The 16,908-nt window shown below is 40.5% G+C and overlaps 1 protein-coding gene across 4 annotated transcripts in view; it reads left to right on the forward strand.

Moving 5' to 3' along the window:
- The window catches only part of Ppargc1a (PPARG coactivator 1 alpha), a 640,090-nt gene that overhangs the window by 536,797 nt on the left and 86,385 nt on the right, over positions 1–16,908 (forward strand). For 3 of the 4 annotated variants that reach the window (XM_060365319.1, XM_060365320.1, XM_060365321.1), the window contains one exon: positions 11,536–11,715. In XM_060365319.1, coding sequence (XP_060221302.1) covers positions 11,536–11,715 — 180 coding nt within the window. Of the gene's footprint in view, positions 1–6,301; positions 6,457–11,535; positions 11,716–16,908 lie in introns of those variants that run through there. The other variant, XM_021637688.2, reaches the window with a different exon arrangement.

Below are 16,908 nucleotides of genomic sequence, written 5' to 3' on the forward strand. Positions count from 1 at the left end.
AGGGTTTCTAAAAGACCAAACAGTGACTCCTCTCAGCATTGGGCCAGATCTCACAGCTTGGCAGAGAGAGGGTTCCATTCTTAGATGCTAGACTTTATAACAGTGGCTTCCTCTCAAATAGATGAGGAGTATTTGAGGGTGGAACTGGATGACAATGGCTGTTTCTGCTTGTTCTACCTCAAGTTTGTTAAGAAGCAGTTTTCTTTTGAATATATGTGATGCATGTTTATCTCAGAAAACTTGGGCCAGCTGCAGTGGCACATGCTTGTAATTCTAGCATGTGCCACTGCTAGAGGCAGAGGCAAGCGGATCTTTGTGAGTTCAAGGCCAGCCTGGTCTACAATGTGAGTCCAGGACAGCTAAGGTTACACAGAGAAGTTCTGCCTCAAAAATAAATAAATGAATAAACAAACAAACAAACAAATAAATAAATGGAAGAAAAAAACTTGGAAATTATAGATACACACTAAAAACATTTAATATATACTTGTAGTGTTCTCAGCACGGTAAACATGGTGTCTATTCTTCACCTGCCTATTTCTTCCTGCCATTGTGGGCTTGTATGTGTGTAAACTTTTAAATAGGATTCTTATGATTATTATTAATGCAAATCTAATCAGAAACCTCAGTATATTTAAAACATTTTCCAATTATGCCACTGAACATACTTTTTCGGATATCATGGTAGCATTGATGCCGTGTGTACAATCACGGCTTTATAATTTGTTAACTAGACCACCCAAGGTTGGGCATTTGCATTGCATTCAGGTTTTCAACAATACCAATGATATAGCGTCATCGTTTATTTTCACACTGAAAATTCTTTGTATGCAATCTTCTGTTATTTCTTTGGATAATTGTAGAAATCACATTTCTGGGTCTTTAGGGCTATCTGTTTAGAATATTTTTGAGATATATTACCTATTTGCCTTCTAGAAAAAAAGTATCAATTTGTAACCCTATCATTTGTAGGTGGTACCTATCTTTTTAGATGTAAAAAGTATAAAAATAACTTTTTAGTTGTAAAAAGTGAAGGTCTGTTCTAGTTCTTTCATTCTTGACTAAGGATAGTTCTTTAAAATTCCCATATCTGACTTGCTAATGTCAAGTAAGATTTTATATGTTGTACAAAAATTTAGCTTAGACCTTCAAGTTAATTGCTAGTTAAGATGACAATCATTTATTTGCCTCCTAATTTTGGAGATGCACATTTTAGCTTGCTGTATTAAAATACAAATATCAAGGTACTGAAAAAATAAAAAATGTGGACAAAACCAAACACCTCCCAAATCTTCCAGTCTTTCTGATATGATCCAGAAAGAAAAACAACACTCTTTTTTTCTTTTCCTCTCTTTTTTGAAGATATTTGAAAAGTACAGTTTTCTCCCATAAGATTAAGAATAGTTAAGCTAATAAGTATAAGACTCAACTCCAGAAATAAGTAACAGAGTCAGTTTGATTGTGTTTTTTCTTTTTTTCAATTAAGTGAACTATATACCTAATCTTCTCCTGTCCTCACCAAACACATAATTTTACACATAAGTTTTGTAAGTTTACACATAATTTTTGCTAAATTAAATATCATACTTTGGAGTACAGTAACACTTTAGTTTTAATACAGCTCACATGTAAAAATGTAAAAATATGTAATATACCTTATTTTTTTTATTCCAGAAAATAATACTGGTAAATAATCTTGTTAAACATTTCTTATCTAAGTAATCATTCTGGACACTATAGAGGAATTGACCTGAAATAATTAAGATAAATGAAAATACCTGTAACTTCACAAATATGTCCAATTTAACCATCAGACAATATCAGATTTTAATAAATGCTTTATTATCTCATATTTGTGTTCCTAATAAGCACAATTCTTGCTTTCTGCTTGTATTAGTCCAATACTAAACTTGTACCTACTCAGATTAATTTTCATGTTACTTTTGGTTGTTATATTTAAAAAAATGCCAAAAACAGATTTTGATGTCTAAGTTAAAATTGAGGCTGACTCCATGCCGTAGGACTTTGCAGAAGGTTTTATTGGGTAGGAGAGCTCTGCTGCTCAACATGCTGATCAAATCCTGCTTATCAAAAGAGAAAAACACAAGTGCTACCAGGCATTTAAAGTTGTCCACCCACTCTCCTTTACTGGTTCTGCTGAAAGATATTTGCTCCCCTAGGTACCACCATCACTGTTGCTATAAAATCAGATTGGGTTTGAGAGCATTTACAAGTACATCCGAGCCTGCTTGCAACCCTGGACCCTTGAACAGTCTGAGCTTCAAACTAGAGTCCCAAAGTATGTGCTCAGAAAGCGATGTGGGGTGCCAGGATCAAGGGCCCTCTAGGAATTAAAAGCAAACAATTGAATGCCTTTTAGCAATCATTAACTCTGCAAATGTTAGTGATTCCAGAGAAGCCCCTGTGCATTCTGGAAGAACACTCCAGGCAAGCTGAAGTCCCGGGAAGGCTGGTTTTCCTTTGCACATGTCTTTCCAGGGGTTGCTTCTTGGGTCTTTGTAAGGTCTTTGATTGGAGGATGAATGTTATAATTCTTCTGAGAAGGAATCTCCATGATCTGACTGCTGTTTCTGGCTTTTTTTTTAACCTGTAAAGTGGGTACATAGTTTTTTTGTTTGTTTTGTTTGTTTGTTTGTTTGTTTGTTTTTGAGTGGACATTCGGAGGGCTACATTGATTAGCATGTCCTATAGAATATGCTGATCTTCCTGCTTTATTCAAGAGCTTGGCTGCCCATGATTTTCCCCTCTACCTTTCTTCTTTAAAGAATTTGGCCACCACTTTACTTGTGTATCCATTATTGCAAGCTCATAAGAGTAGGTGGACAAAGAAATCATGCTGTTAGTCTTCACTTCTGAGATTCCTTCTCTGCTCACAGTATAACATTGACATTGAAATTCCTGGTCTTGCTACTGTCTGTAGTGTTTGAGTTTTAATATTTTGGGTTTTGTGATGTTTTTACTTTTATTTCTTATTTTTTTCAGAAATAGGCTGTTATATAACATAGAGTGTGAGGACCACAAAAAAAGCCTGTACTATGAGACAGGAGTAAAGAAGAAAACACAAACATGTCATCAAATATACTTAATACAAAATTGAATTCTCTTTACCCATCTCCCTGGATCCTTATCTTCAGCCCCTTCTACCCCTTCACATTATCAATGTAAAAGGTAGGTTTTCCTGCCTCTGGAATGGTCTGATTTTAGGAAACAAATGTGAGCAGAACTACTGAAAAGTAGGACCCTTTAGGCCTGGACTCTACCCTGTGTAGATACACAGCACTGTGGGCAGCCACCAGTACCTCTGTCCGCTGTTTTGAGAAAATGTGGGTTGATTTGGAAGTGATTTGTGATTGTCAGCATAAGGGCCTTATCCCTGAACATGGCATGTTTTACAGAAATCAGAAGGATATTGAACAAGGTGAGAGTGCTTTTTTTCCAATATATAAAAAAATGTTTCTCCTTCCTTAAGGCTTAGCCTAAAAATCGTAACCCCCATGTGTTCGTGTTATGTGCCTTCTTTGACAGCCCTTGCAATGTATGGCTGTATATACTGTATGTACAGTTTCCATAGAGGCTTTTGTTTATTGAAAGCAAATGTTTGGAAATCTTCGCTGCAGTGTTGTGGAAGGAGTGAGAGGCAGGCTACAGAGAGGGAGAGAGAGAGAGAGAGAGAGAGAGAGAGAACAACAGTAGTGAAGGTAAAGAGAGAATTAAATATAGAAACTGCCTGGGGAGCCAGAAAAACCCAAGGTTGGTGAGCAACTAACAATTTAAATTCTCTTGAGGACAGAAAAAAGCCGGACAGAGGAGGACTTTTAATCTGAAGAGTTAATTAAGCAAATGATAAGACTTCTAAAATATCCTTCTCATTAGAGTTGTAATTTTGAAGCCTGAGGAACCAGTAGAAGGTATTCTAACTTGCTCTACAAATCAGTTTAAAATCGACTTACAGAGCAGTGGAAACACAAGGGGAAGTGTGCAGTGTGTCTGCGTTTACCACTCCTGCCATGTCTCTCCCCTCACATATCCTTCTTATGAAGGAAGAGCACCAAAAAGCTGTTTTAAAAAGGGCCTGAGCTTCATGGCTATGCTGATTTGATCATATTTGAAAGGTAGAACTAGATGGCAAAAAAAAGAAAGAAAGAAAGAAAGAAAGAAAGAAAGAAAGAAAGAAAGAAGAAAGAAAAAAACTGCCACAACTCAGGGTGAGCAACTTAAAATATCAAATCAATAACACAGAATGTTCTAGCACAAAAGTCGTCTCTAAAAGGTGTGAATGGGATTTTTAAAAAGTATGATGGGTGCCTGACAAATGACAAAGGGAAACCAAAGTATCAGTTGCCATCAGGATGCCGGTATGGCTTGATAATAATTAATAAACATTGACTCCATGTAGCTAAGTGGCCAATATTATTTCACAGTTGACTGTGTGGAGGGTAGAGCCAGTGACCTTTGTCCTGAATTTTAATACTTTACTGAAGTTTTACATTAAGTAAAAATCTAATTGGGAAGAAAATTAGTGTTTCTTTGTGGTAGTACAGAGTAATGCTACTAATTGCATGTAGAAAGTGTTCCCAAGATTGTCTTTTTTTTTTTTCCTTTGAATTAGAAAATTAAATCTAGAGTACTTTTCTGCTGTCTGGAGAGGACAGTTGTAGCAGGGTAGTGCATTCACCTAATTTAGAACGTCAAAGCTGTTGACCGCCGTGTTCTGTTCACTGATGACAAATTGTCTATTTCATCATATTATTTACTAGCAGCTAGTTGTGGACATCAGAGCAAACAGACCCCTTACACAGGGTCCGAAGGGGGCAGCAGGCTGGAGGGCTTTTGTTTGTTTTGTATTTTTCTTTCACTTTACTGTTTGAGCAACTGACTATATAAACTCAGAGAAGTCACCACTGTTTTTCTTCTAAGGAGATAGACAATAAAGAACACATTAAATTAACCTCAGTGGAATAGGAATATAAATGAATGGTGCTTTATAAATTCTATTTAGATGCATGGGGACTTTTTTTCCTTCTACTTTATTGTCAAGCAAAGAAAATGAGCTGATTTTTGAAAGTCTGTGGTGCTATGAAAACATAGCTGCTTTTCAGAGATACCTTATGTATTTCTCCCTATGTCTGGAAGGGTTAAAGGCTGAACACACAAGTGTTATGGAAAGTGCTTTTCCTCTGTGTCCAGTGCTAGGAGTTTGTTATGTGTTCAGTATGTAATGTCGTGGTAGAAAAAGTCACACCTGCATTAGCCCTCATTGTCTCAAGGTACTGACAAAAAATACTAGTAAGCAAAGCCTGAGAAATGAGTATCTCTGCTGATACCATTTCAGTGTTTTCCCTTCATTCCCTGGACATTCTTGAATTCAGAAACAAACTGCACAACCCAGGGCACTAGGGTTGGAATCCAATGTTTATTCAAAAAGGCACCCTGAGGGAGCGAGGACTAAAATGCTACATGTAAGAAAAAAAAAGAGGGAGGGGGAGGGGGCGGCTGAGCTCTTTCAAGCATGGCAGCGGCGGCTGTATTTACTAACATTTGTTTTCTGGGAGCCTATGAGAGCAGCAGGAAGAATTGTGAGGCTAGATAGGGTTTGTGACTTGCTCTCCTTATACGGAGCAAAGCAGAGCAAACTGCAGTGACAGTTTTGGAGCCTGCATTCCCTACTGCCAAGGAGACAGCTGATTTTGGGTGGAGGAGTTTGTTTAGACTTAAACATATGAAGTCGTTGTGTTGACCAAACAAGAAAAAAAAAAGGGGGGGGGAGTTCACTGCTTTTAAACACTCCTTCAGTTGGGGGGGATGGTAATCTCATAAAAATGTATCCTGCGAGAAGCTTTTGCTCTAGTTCCAAGCTGAGTCTGAGCACACTTGGAAACCAGTTCTTAAAGAACACACCTTTTAGGCAAGAACGTAGTTACTCTGTCATGTAACAGGGGACCTTTGCTGCTTGCTTGTTTTGGATGAAAAATAAATTTAAAAAATAAGATTACAGGAGATTTGAGTATGACCAGGACTCCTGTTTAGAGTTGGTGGCATACAAAACTGGCTTTAGTCACAGTGTGATGCTTGAAGCCTCCCAAAGGCCAAGTGTTTCCTTTTTTTCTTCTTCTTTTTTTTCTCTCTCTAAGCGTTACTTCACTGAGGCAGAGGGCTGCCTCAGAGTGACGTCAGGAGTTTGAGCAGCAAGCTGCACAGGAGAAGGGAGGCTGGGTGAGTGACAGCCCAGCCTACTTTTTAATAGCTTTGTCATGTGACTGGGGACTGTAGTAAGACAGGTGCCTTCAGTTCACTCTCAGTGAGGGGCTGGTTGCCTGCATGAGTGTGTGCTGTGTGTCAGAGTGGATTGGAGTTGAAAAAGCTTGACTGGCATCATTCAGGAGCTGGATGGCTTGGGACATGTGCAGCCAAGACTCTGTATGGAGTGACATAGAGGTGAGCTGGGGCTGGCATTGCAGGACCGGAGGCGTCCCTCAGATGCAGTGATTCCCGGAGGGGGATGGGCTAGGGTGAAGGAGGGGACGCAGAAAGTAATCCGCGAGCCTGTGGAGGGGGAGTCTCAATCTTATCTTAACTCCAATAAGTTTGCTATTTTAAGGTGGCTCGGAGATGCCTTGAGCAAATCAAAGCTTAGCTGCTGTCATCAGTATCTGTAGCAGTTAGAAACTCTTTCCATGTGCCTTTGGCTCTCTTTCTACTCATATGCAATATTTATGCTCTAAGATATTGATATGAATCAGGAGCTGAAGTCTTTCCAGTGTTCAGTGGCCTGCTTGGAAAATTGCCATTTCTATTTGTAAGAAAATGAAGATAAACAGTAAAATGAATGTGTTCGGAGAGAGTCCGTTTTGACTCTCGTCGGGGGTTTTTATTTTTCCGCCCTCCTCTTTCTGTTCATTAAAGAGAGAACTTACAAGATCCAAAATAATCCTGCCGGGGCTGAGTTAGATTGCTTTTCCCACAGAACACAAAAACGACAGTGCTGTTTCCTTTAAAACACTTGTGTGTGGCTGAAAGCGTTGGCTGGCGAGTTAAAAGAAAAATTCCCAGCCTTAAGAGAGCAAGGCTTTCTGTTTGCTTCAGCGGGCGAGAAACGGAACGGTTAAATCTCTCTGTACCACGGAGAGCTGCCTGAAGCCGGCAGAGAATGGAGTTTATGCAGACCGGGTGTGGAGCTGCTCACTGCTTGTGTAAAAATAGACCGCAATACATCAATTCCACAGTCTCTGTTGGCTACAATTCATACAGGAGAGGAAAAAACACAAGCAGTTTCCTCGTAATCTCTGGAGTCTAGCTGGGGACAGAGGACCTCGGTGTGTTTGCATTCGGTACAATGGAATGTTCTCGGAAAGTTTGGGCAAGTTGGAAAACAAGTGAAACTTTTGTGGACTCTGGTGAGATGGACCCGAATTGAATTGCGCGGAGGATCGGGGCTGCTAACTAACAATGGTGCTTCCTCCCGGTAGCGGGGGCACGCAGGGTAAGGGGGAGGGTCAAGTGACACACGTGATTTGATTAAATAAGATGTCCGTGTGGTGCAGCGATACACATCTAAAGTGAAAATGATTTGGCGAGGCTGCGAATGCATTTTTCCTATCTAGCCAGGCGTGCCCTGGGTTCTTAACTCTTTGCTGGGATTGCAGATATTGGCTCGGTTTGCCTTCCCCAGCTTTGGCAGGTCGGATTTGCGAGTTATAATTATTCTTATCTTGTTGTGATTTCTTGGCAAGGTGGAATAGATATGGATAATTCATGTGTCCTGTGGCTATTGGAAGTCAGAGTTCTAAGTGGCTTCAAAGTCCTAATTGTTGGAGTAGCCAGAGGAACCCGTGGGTGGTTGTCTGGCTGGCACCATAGGTCTCCTCGATCCACTTTCATTTTTACGTCTTGTATGGTTCCTGATGCTGCTTAGAAATTGAAGAGCTGATCTAAAGGAGATTTGCCTTAGTAGTCAAAATTCCTGCAGTTGTTTGCAAATAAGCTTCCCAGCCATTTGCTCTAAGTTTGTTTGGTGTTTGCTTTTCTTAAGGAGGAGGGGATTGGGGCTTACTGTCCAGCCTTAGACTGAGTCTTGGGTCAGCTGTGACTGGCCAGTCACTGCTGCATAGTAGACAGACAGCTGCTGGAAACCCGTGCCTTCGAGGCCGGGGCTCTGGGAATCACCTCTGCCTGCCGAAATAGTACAAGCAGCAGGTAGCGTGGGCAGCTTTCATTTTTTGAATCATTAATGTTTGCTGTCATGTTAAAACCTATTATGCCCTTTAGCACATAATGACAGGACAGTGCATTGGTTAATAAAAGCCCAAATCACTGGAGCTGCCCAGAGTGCCCGTGTTTCACAGCTTAATGGAGGTGATATACAATAAGGTTACCAAGATTGATAGAGACAGTTCACATGACACTTCACCAAGACTGGCATTCTCTACTGCCTCTCTCTATCCCTCCTCCATCTCAACTAATGTTTTTTATCAGAAGTTAAGATTCTTTTTATTATTAATATAATTAATGCTTCTGAGTCCACTTGCTCTGTTCTCTCTCTCTTTAAAATTTACCATCAATGGCACCAAAACCTCTGAAAGGTTAATGGAGAATTATATTTAATTATAATGAATCACTATCATCCATGCAGTTAAGCTAATTTATTGTCTGCTCCTTAACTAAGGGAAAAGCCTGTTGGGGTGAAATAACCTACAATAATTAGCCTTTTGTGTTTAGTGACTGCCTTAGCCTCTTAAATCTTATTGGAAAACTAAGGCTACAGTGGTGAAATTGCTGTCACAGTTGCAAAGGAGCAGTAGAATGTCTATGTAATTGTGGCAAGGCACACCTGTTACACCTGTATAGGGGAGCCATCAATACCGGCATGTCAGGCAAGGACAGTTACTGGGCTCAGTCTGCTAAGTCTGGCACCGTCGGAGTCCAAATATGAATTAATAACTGCTTCTATGAATGTGTTTTAGATCACTGGGATAATTCCATACTCAAAAGCATTGATTTGATCAGGGTGTCAACACTGGTAAAGCACAGACACTATTTCAAGCCGTACTGTAAGAGTAAGCATCAACAGAACAAGGGAGAGAAAAAGAAAAAGAGAGAGTGGAAGGAAGATAAATGAAGATGGAGGGAGGGAAAGCAAAAGAGAGAGTACTAAAACAAATTTGATTTTATCTATTTAATAGTTGTCAAAAGTTATATGCAAGTACCTTTTTTTTTTTAATCTGAAAGACAAAGGGTCTTTAAACTAGCCATGCTTAGAGAGAGGGGTTAAAGAGAGATGAAGAAAAGCTGTGTCTAAGCAAGTCAGTGTGGCGACTCACCATTTCCAAGTATGACTTCTGAGCTCTGGAGCAGGAGTAGCAGCCATAGGTAGACTGGCTGTCTTTTGCCTTAGTTTTCATTTGAGTGCTTTCTTTGGTTGTGGTGTATCATGTTTTTAAAGAATGCTCCACCCATGATACCATGTGTTGTTTGGCACTGTTGACAAAGTTTTCCTCCTGTTCCTGCACTGACAATGTTTGGGAAGAGTTCATTAGAAGGAGTTGTGCTCTGGGGATATGTAGTGTATGTGGATAAGAATGAAGTCTCGGCAATGTTACACCAAAAACAAAATCTAACTGTATCGGGACAAGAGCTAATCTTTTTAGCCAGACTTCCAGTTACAAACCCAACCTTCTGACTTATAACTTTGGGCTGACTCAGACAATACAAAGGAAAGTCCAACAAGGTGTGAAAGAGGCCTTTAGGTAGAGAAGGCAGCTCTTTCTTGGCATGGGCCTGGACCTGCCTTTGAGTACCCTCTGGGGCCTGGTGGTTTCCTAGACAAACTGCAGGTATGTGCAGACTGTTTCCCTTCTTCTCCTGCTTCTACTCCTCAGCGTGTGGCTTCAGGTCACACTGCTGCATATGACCCGTTTAATATAGCCTGCCAGGATGACAGGGGTGCCCCAGAAATAAAATCTGCATAAAACCTACTTTATTCAAAATCTAAATGTCAAGGAAGTTCATCAGCTTTATGCCCCACTGCTGCCTTCATGGAAAGCACTAAATAGCTTCTCTGCCAACCTTGGAAGGTAGAGGCACAAGGACTTTCAGTCAGAGGGGGAGTGCCTTGGTTCAGGAAGCTGGCTGGTGACCGGATAAAGTCATGGTGACTACTGTCATCAAACCCCCATAGTAAAGAACTGTGGGGTTCTTCAGAACCCACAAACTTGGCTTGACAGTTAAGTAGCCAGTTAAATTGCAGGAGACCATCTCATTGATAAGGGGCTCTGATATCTTCAGAAGGCAACATGTCAGGGGGTTGGAAATACTATCTAAACTCTAGAAAGAGATATGTGCATATGCAAATATAGTTATATAAACACATACATATATACATGTTTATGTCTATATATGTTTATACATATAACTCTCTTTCTAGGGTTTATGTTTAATATATATATATATGTATATTATATATATTAAATATAAGGCATGTATATATGCCTTCCAGAGTAGTATTTAAACCTTTCAATATATTGAAACCATTTTATACCCCTATATAATATAATCATTTTTAAATTCACCATATATAATCTATCTATCTATCTATCTATCTATCTATCTATCTTTCTATCTATAATCATTTTTAAATTCACCATAACTGTGGTTTGACGTACCTCAATAAAACACAACATATAGTCACGTTATATTATTTTGTTGTTGTTTTTTTTTCCCTTTTAGGTGACAGGTGATTTCAACAACAACAATAGCAACAAACACACAGACACACACATTCCTTCTAAAGTATTCTTAGTGAAAGCTATAAAGGTCACATAGAAAAAGAATATGAATTTTGTTCTTTAACTGAAGGAACTTGCATTTGACCTGTTAAGGATGAAGTCAGGGAACTCATAAAAAGTCAAGCAAGAGTAAATGATTTAAATAACAATTCAAGAGAGCCATGGATGAGTCAGAGGACTTGCATCATTAGTTGCTAAATGAATGATATGGATTATAATACTTAAAGGGAGTGGGCATAAAGGAAGTTTTCCTAATCTAATTCTTGAGTTCTGTTATCTCAGTGAGCAGTTGTATGTAGGAATACCCATTGTATCCTATGTTGGTTCCAAGATATAAATCCACTTACAAACTTCTCTCAAACAGGTCCTACAATAAGGATAAACTCAAGTGCGTAGTTAACTATAAGAGGGTTAAAACTCTCCAAGTGTAACTATCTTGGAGGTAGGAATGAATACTGTTTGTTTCTAACTGGAAGAATCAGAGGCCTTCATGGAAACATGGTGCTTAGCTTAGATCTAGGTTTAGAATTTGGATGAACGAAATTAAACCGAATATCCCTTGGGAGCCAAGGGAAAAAAGAATGGAAGGTGTTTCCCCTGCTGATTAAAGCCCTGGAGGCCAGCTTTGGTGCTGCCACTGAGTTAACCAGACTTAATTCCTATCACATGCTACTGCTGTTCAGTGAATTTCTGCCATTAATAATCGTTGTGTTTTTCTTGCTGCTTCCTGCAGTGTGCTGCTCTGGTTGGTGAGGACCAGCCTCTTTGCCCAGATCTTCCTGAACTTGACCTCTCTGAACTTGATGTGAATGACTTGGACACAGACAGCTTTCTGGGTGGATTGAAGTGGTGCAGTGACCAATCAGAAATCATATCTAACCAGTACAACAATGAGCCTGCGAACATATTTGAGGTAAGCATCTCCTCTGGAGACATTCACTTTTCCCTGGCCTTGGCTTCAACCACACCAATGATACGTGGCCCAAGGATACGTGGGCTCTTATATTGTTGCCAGCCAATAGGAAAATTGTCGTTATAGCTAGAGAGTTTCTGTTATGGAAAAATCATATTTGGAAAACAGTGCTGAAGAGCTAAGGACCACAGAGTATGTTAAATTGTGTTGGAATACAAGGGGTTGTGAAGGCTTTGGGGTCAGGAAGAAAAAAAAAAGTGTAAATCTGTTTATGCCTTTCTGTTCCCACAGAAAGCGACCTAGCAGCAAATGGTGCAACAGAATACAGAGGAAGGCATTTCTGTTCACTAAGGGGTTAATGTCTACTGCCGCTTGTTTTACCTTCTCAGTGAACAGTTTTGATTATTGCTATTATATTATTGCTTCATACCCCTAATTTTCTCGCATGATGGAAAATTTCTAAACTAAAAAAAAAAATCTAGTATGTACTTATAAATTAGTCAAAATTCATTTACCTTTCAGTAGTGAGAATTACCTCCCAGACTCTAGACGCCTATTATGAGTCTACCCTATAATAAAGAATGTTAATCTACTTCTATTAAAGTGTTACTCAGAGAAACGAGGTTCGCTCTCACAAGATCGGGACTCATTTACTTGAAAATAAATCATTTCTTATAGTGATAAGCATTCAGAGAGTACTGTGACAAGTGAATTGGGTGCAAATTGCCAAATCAGCTCATTTTTGGCATCAAAATCAGCATTAGCAGCACCATCATCTAGCGGTTTCTGAGCCCCTCTACGCCAGGCTGCACACAGACTCCTGTTAGCCACTCGTCAGCACATTGCTGGACTATCTTCCCACTTCCTTCATCAAAAATCTCCTTTTCTTCAGGAGAGCACGTTTTTGTGAGCATCCAGTTTTCCTACACCCAGTCTGTAAGTGGCACTGAATAAATGAATGACTGTTTAATGAGTGCATGATAAAAACGATAATGTTGATACGAAATAACTAGCAACAACGATGGCTACCACTTTGGAACACTCCTGCTTTGTGTATGTCATCACACACACCTTTTGTGTTCATATATTATATTATTACATGTGGAATATTGGAATATAGGCAGAATAGATGTGTATGTATGTACACATGTTTATTCTCAGTTTACTCGTGGTGGCACTGACTTTCAAAGAGAGTCACGTGATTTCACCAAACTCACACGGTTGACACATAAAGACCTAACATTGAATTTCTAAATTTATTTGACTTCAAAGTCTATATCATTGATAAAAATAGGGAGACAGTGATGCTTGGGTGACAGCCATCCTTTACAAAGATGTATCAAGCTGCTTCTTTGCTCAATATGTTTAAAAATAGAACAGAATGTCTCCTTTCTGTGTTGGCCTGTGTGGAGGTGCTGGGTAGCTGGTGAGCTGGGTGCCTGTCAGTTCTGTGGCTAGCTGGCATTCTGTAACATGCCTGGAACACTACATGGGTCTTCAGAGAGTGAGAGCGCTTCAGGTGGGGGAATTAGGGCTCGGGAGTGAGCAAGGTGGAGGAAATGCTACAGGTTTGTGGTTGCTTTCTCCTTTCCCAGGCATCTATGCTGGGTCTTAGAAAGTTCATGTGAGGACGTGGCTGGTTAGAACTGGTAAATTGAACATTCCTCGTCAGGCACACTTGTCAGGTTACATACCCATTCAAGTCATGCAGCATTAAATCAACAGTTCTTTTAAAACATGACCATGTCTATAGGCCTCTTATCTAATGATCAGCTATGGCCATTCCATATTGGGTGAATGCCACACATTTTGCAGGTGACGGTTCTTGGATAACTGAAAGGTGGGGGAGGCGATGTGGTAATCATTACCTCCCGGGGAGGCTGGGTGCAGAACATTCCTCCTGACCTTATGTCCCCGCATTTCATATTGTGGAATCTTCATGGGGTACTTCTCAGTCATAGCGTCAGGAGTTTTGGCTCAGCAGGCAGGCAGTTACCTGTATATATTTAATCTATGCTATGCTCTTCTTTTTGTTCCCCTGTACAACTTCTTACACTGATAGAATTGTTTGCAGTGCTCTACGGCACATGGCTCATTTAATTTAATCTCTCATTAGGTCATTTTAAACCAATGATTCTCAACCAAAGGCAGTTTTGCACCCCCAGGGAACATTTGACAGTGTCTGAAGGTATGTTTGATTGTTAAGAGTAGGTGACAAGGTGAGACCACTGGTATTTTGTAGGTAGAGACAAGGAATGACACTAAATACCCTACAATGTACAGAACAGCCCATGGGGAGGGGAAGCTGTTCGACTACAGGTGACTGGTTTTGAGCCTAAGAAGCCCTGGCTGTTTGTTGTTATTATTGCTATTACTGCTATTTTTCAATCACTAAGGTTTCCCTTTATGGAGTGGTTTGGTCAGATTGCTGAGGTGGAATGCAATGCAGCATTGGATATATGAAGAATCAGACTCCATATAAAGCTGTAGACATGCCTCGGCCTCAGGACTCATGTGTCAGGCATTCTCTTAGCAACAGAGGACAAGAGTGACTGTTTTGACAAAGGCTCATAGCAGGCCTCTCTGATGTCACAGGACTCCTTCTTCTTTGTCTAGGCAAAGGGTAAGGTCCTATGTGGCAACACTGTCACCGCCAGTAGCAGCGTCATGAGCCCTTTCACACTGTGCTGACTCCCTCCTTCTTTGCCCTCTAGTGTTAAACTCACAAACATCTCTCCCACGATGGGAAACAAAAGTGAGCATTGGTGAAGTTCTAAGATTGAGTCATTCTGTATTCAGGTACAGAGTCTTCTTTGCCTGGCCATTGCCTTGTGTGCCCTCTGCCAAAGTAGCTTTTCACAGGAGCCATTTTCCAGGGCCACCAACTCCCATGAACTTTCTTCCTGTGCTCCCCTTTTCCTGATCCTCAAAGCCCTGCCTCATCACATTTGAGAGGCCCCGGCCTTGAGCAAGCCAAACAGTCTCGGCTTCGCCTGTGCTGATCTGTCAGTTATAACTATTATTATGTACCTCTGCCACCCAGGATAAAATAAGCTAGTGAGGAGTTAATCATTTTTCCCTGACTCATGTTGCACATTGATGACATTGCTGGAAACTGGCCATCGGGTTCTGAATCATAATCAGAATGGAGAGTGAGGTTTAGGCTGCCATGAGGGTAAAGCAGAAGCGACATGTGATGCTGAGGGTCAGGAGTGTGGAGTATCTACTTCCTTTGGCCTCTAGCAGACATGTAAATCTTAAGTTTAGTTTTTACTCAGTGCCACAAACACAACATAAGGAATGATAACGGGAGACTGGATTGAAGGGCTGGCGAGATGGCTCAGTGGATAAAGGGCTTGCACAAGCGTGGGAACATGACTTTGGATCCTCAGCACTCCTGCCATAAGGCAAGCATGGTAGTGCAGGCCTGTAACACTGCTCGGTAGGCAGGGAGAGGAGGACCCCAACAGCCTCAGGCTGGAGTCAGGTCAGCTAGTCAGCTCCAGGTTTTGTGGGAGATCTTGTGCCAAAACTAAGATGTAAAGTGATTAAGGACAACACCTGACGTCATGACATATTAATGTAATATTAGCCTTCATATTAGTGTGCATGGGTACTTGCACACACACACACACACACACACTATATATATATATATATATGCAAATACCCTATATAAACATACATATTTATATACACAAAATAATTCAATTTATTCTTACAGTTTATGAGAGAACAGATTCTAAGTGTGACAAAAGCTGTGCCAGCATACAATTGTTTGAGTCGTTCACTAGACACAAATTAGCCTGTGCTTTCGATACCTATACTTGTATGTGTAAATGAAGGTGACTATAATCCAGAAGCCTCTTTGAGAAACAGGTCATAGAGCCTGTAAGGACAGCCTTCAGTGCCTGATCCATGTGTAAGGAAAACAGGATGCTGTCTCTGAACAAACTGGTAGCAAGATTTATGTTTTAGAATATTGCAACATGACTTCCTTCCCCCGGGGCCTTTGTGCATTGTTTGGCGGGGAATAAAGGAGTGCTTTTACCACACAGGATTGTACAAAGATGGGTGGCGCAGGATTCGTTTAAATAGCACCGGGCCTTTCTGGGTCACTGTGAGCCACCTTGTCTGTGCTTTATTTTAACACCTGTGTTAATGCTTCCATGACATGAGTGAATGGACATCTTTCACTCATTGGCCTGGTGCTTCTGGGTGCAGCTACTTGGGATGGCTCAGAACACCGGTACGTGGAAGTGCAGTTGTCTGGAGGTTGTCTGGAGGTCATGTCTTACAATGCACATGGAGGACAGCCTGTGCTAATGGAAGACAACTCAACAGTTTCACCCAGCACTCAGGTTTGCTAATGACTGCAGCTCACGGTGAGGTTTGGGGTTCTGAGCTTGTGTGGATGAAGGGTGAGTTGTTGTCTGTGTGGAAGCTGTTCTCCTGTGTGCTGCCTAGGGAGTGTGTGTGGAGGCTCTCAAAACATTGCATCATCTTTGTAGGAGTGTGGGTGGCTTTGCCATTTTTTCCCGTGGCTTCTATGTATGTGTGTGGTTAGAATATTGAAGATATTCTAACATTTTAAATAATGGCTATATATTATATACATTTTTAACAAAGATAAAAATAACCAGTCTTGACAAATTCAGCAGACCCCTAACATTACAAAAGAATCTGCTGGTTGTCTTCACTGAAGGTTTCCAAGCTTAAAAGTGGGAGCAAGGTTAGCACCTACAGAACTCAGAAGGAAATCTGTCTTTATTTTCTAAGGAAATTTAAATTTAGTTTGGGAGGCCAAATGCAGAAATGTAAAACAATTAGCCAACAATATAAGGCTATATGTGCATATATGTGTGTAAATGTATGCATACTTTTATATGTAAACAAATGGAAAAGAATGTGGGCTGTACCACCATGCATATGTGTATGTTATAGGAATTTCTAGCACAATAGGCATATATCACATATATAGGCAACTAGCAAACTTTATATAATCATGTTTACAAGTGTACTGGTCTCTGTTTATTTCTAGCTAAAGAAGGAAACAGTAGGCTAGATTTACCAAGGCTGGTGAGAGAATGAAAGAAAGGTTTTCAGAAAGGAGGCCTGGAGGTGAAGAATTTTGCTTACACAAAGGAAAATAAAGACTCATGGGTAGATGTGGTGTGAGATTATTGTCAACCA

Source organism: Meriones unguiculatus, chromosome 12 (genome assembly GCF_030254825.1).
Source record: "Meriones unguiculatus strain TT.TT164.6M chromosome 12, Bangor_MerUng_6.1, whole genome shotgun sequence".
In the NCBI taxonomy this organism is placed as follows: Eukaryota; Metazoa; Chordata; class Mammalia; order Rodentia; family Muridae; genus Meriones; species Meriones unguiculatus.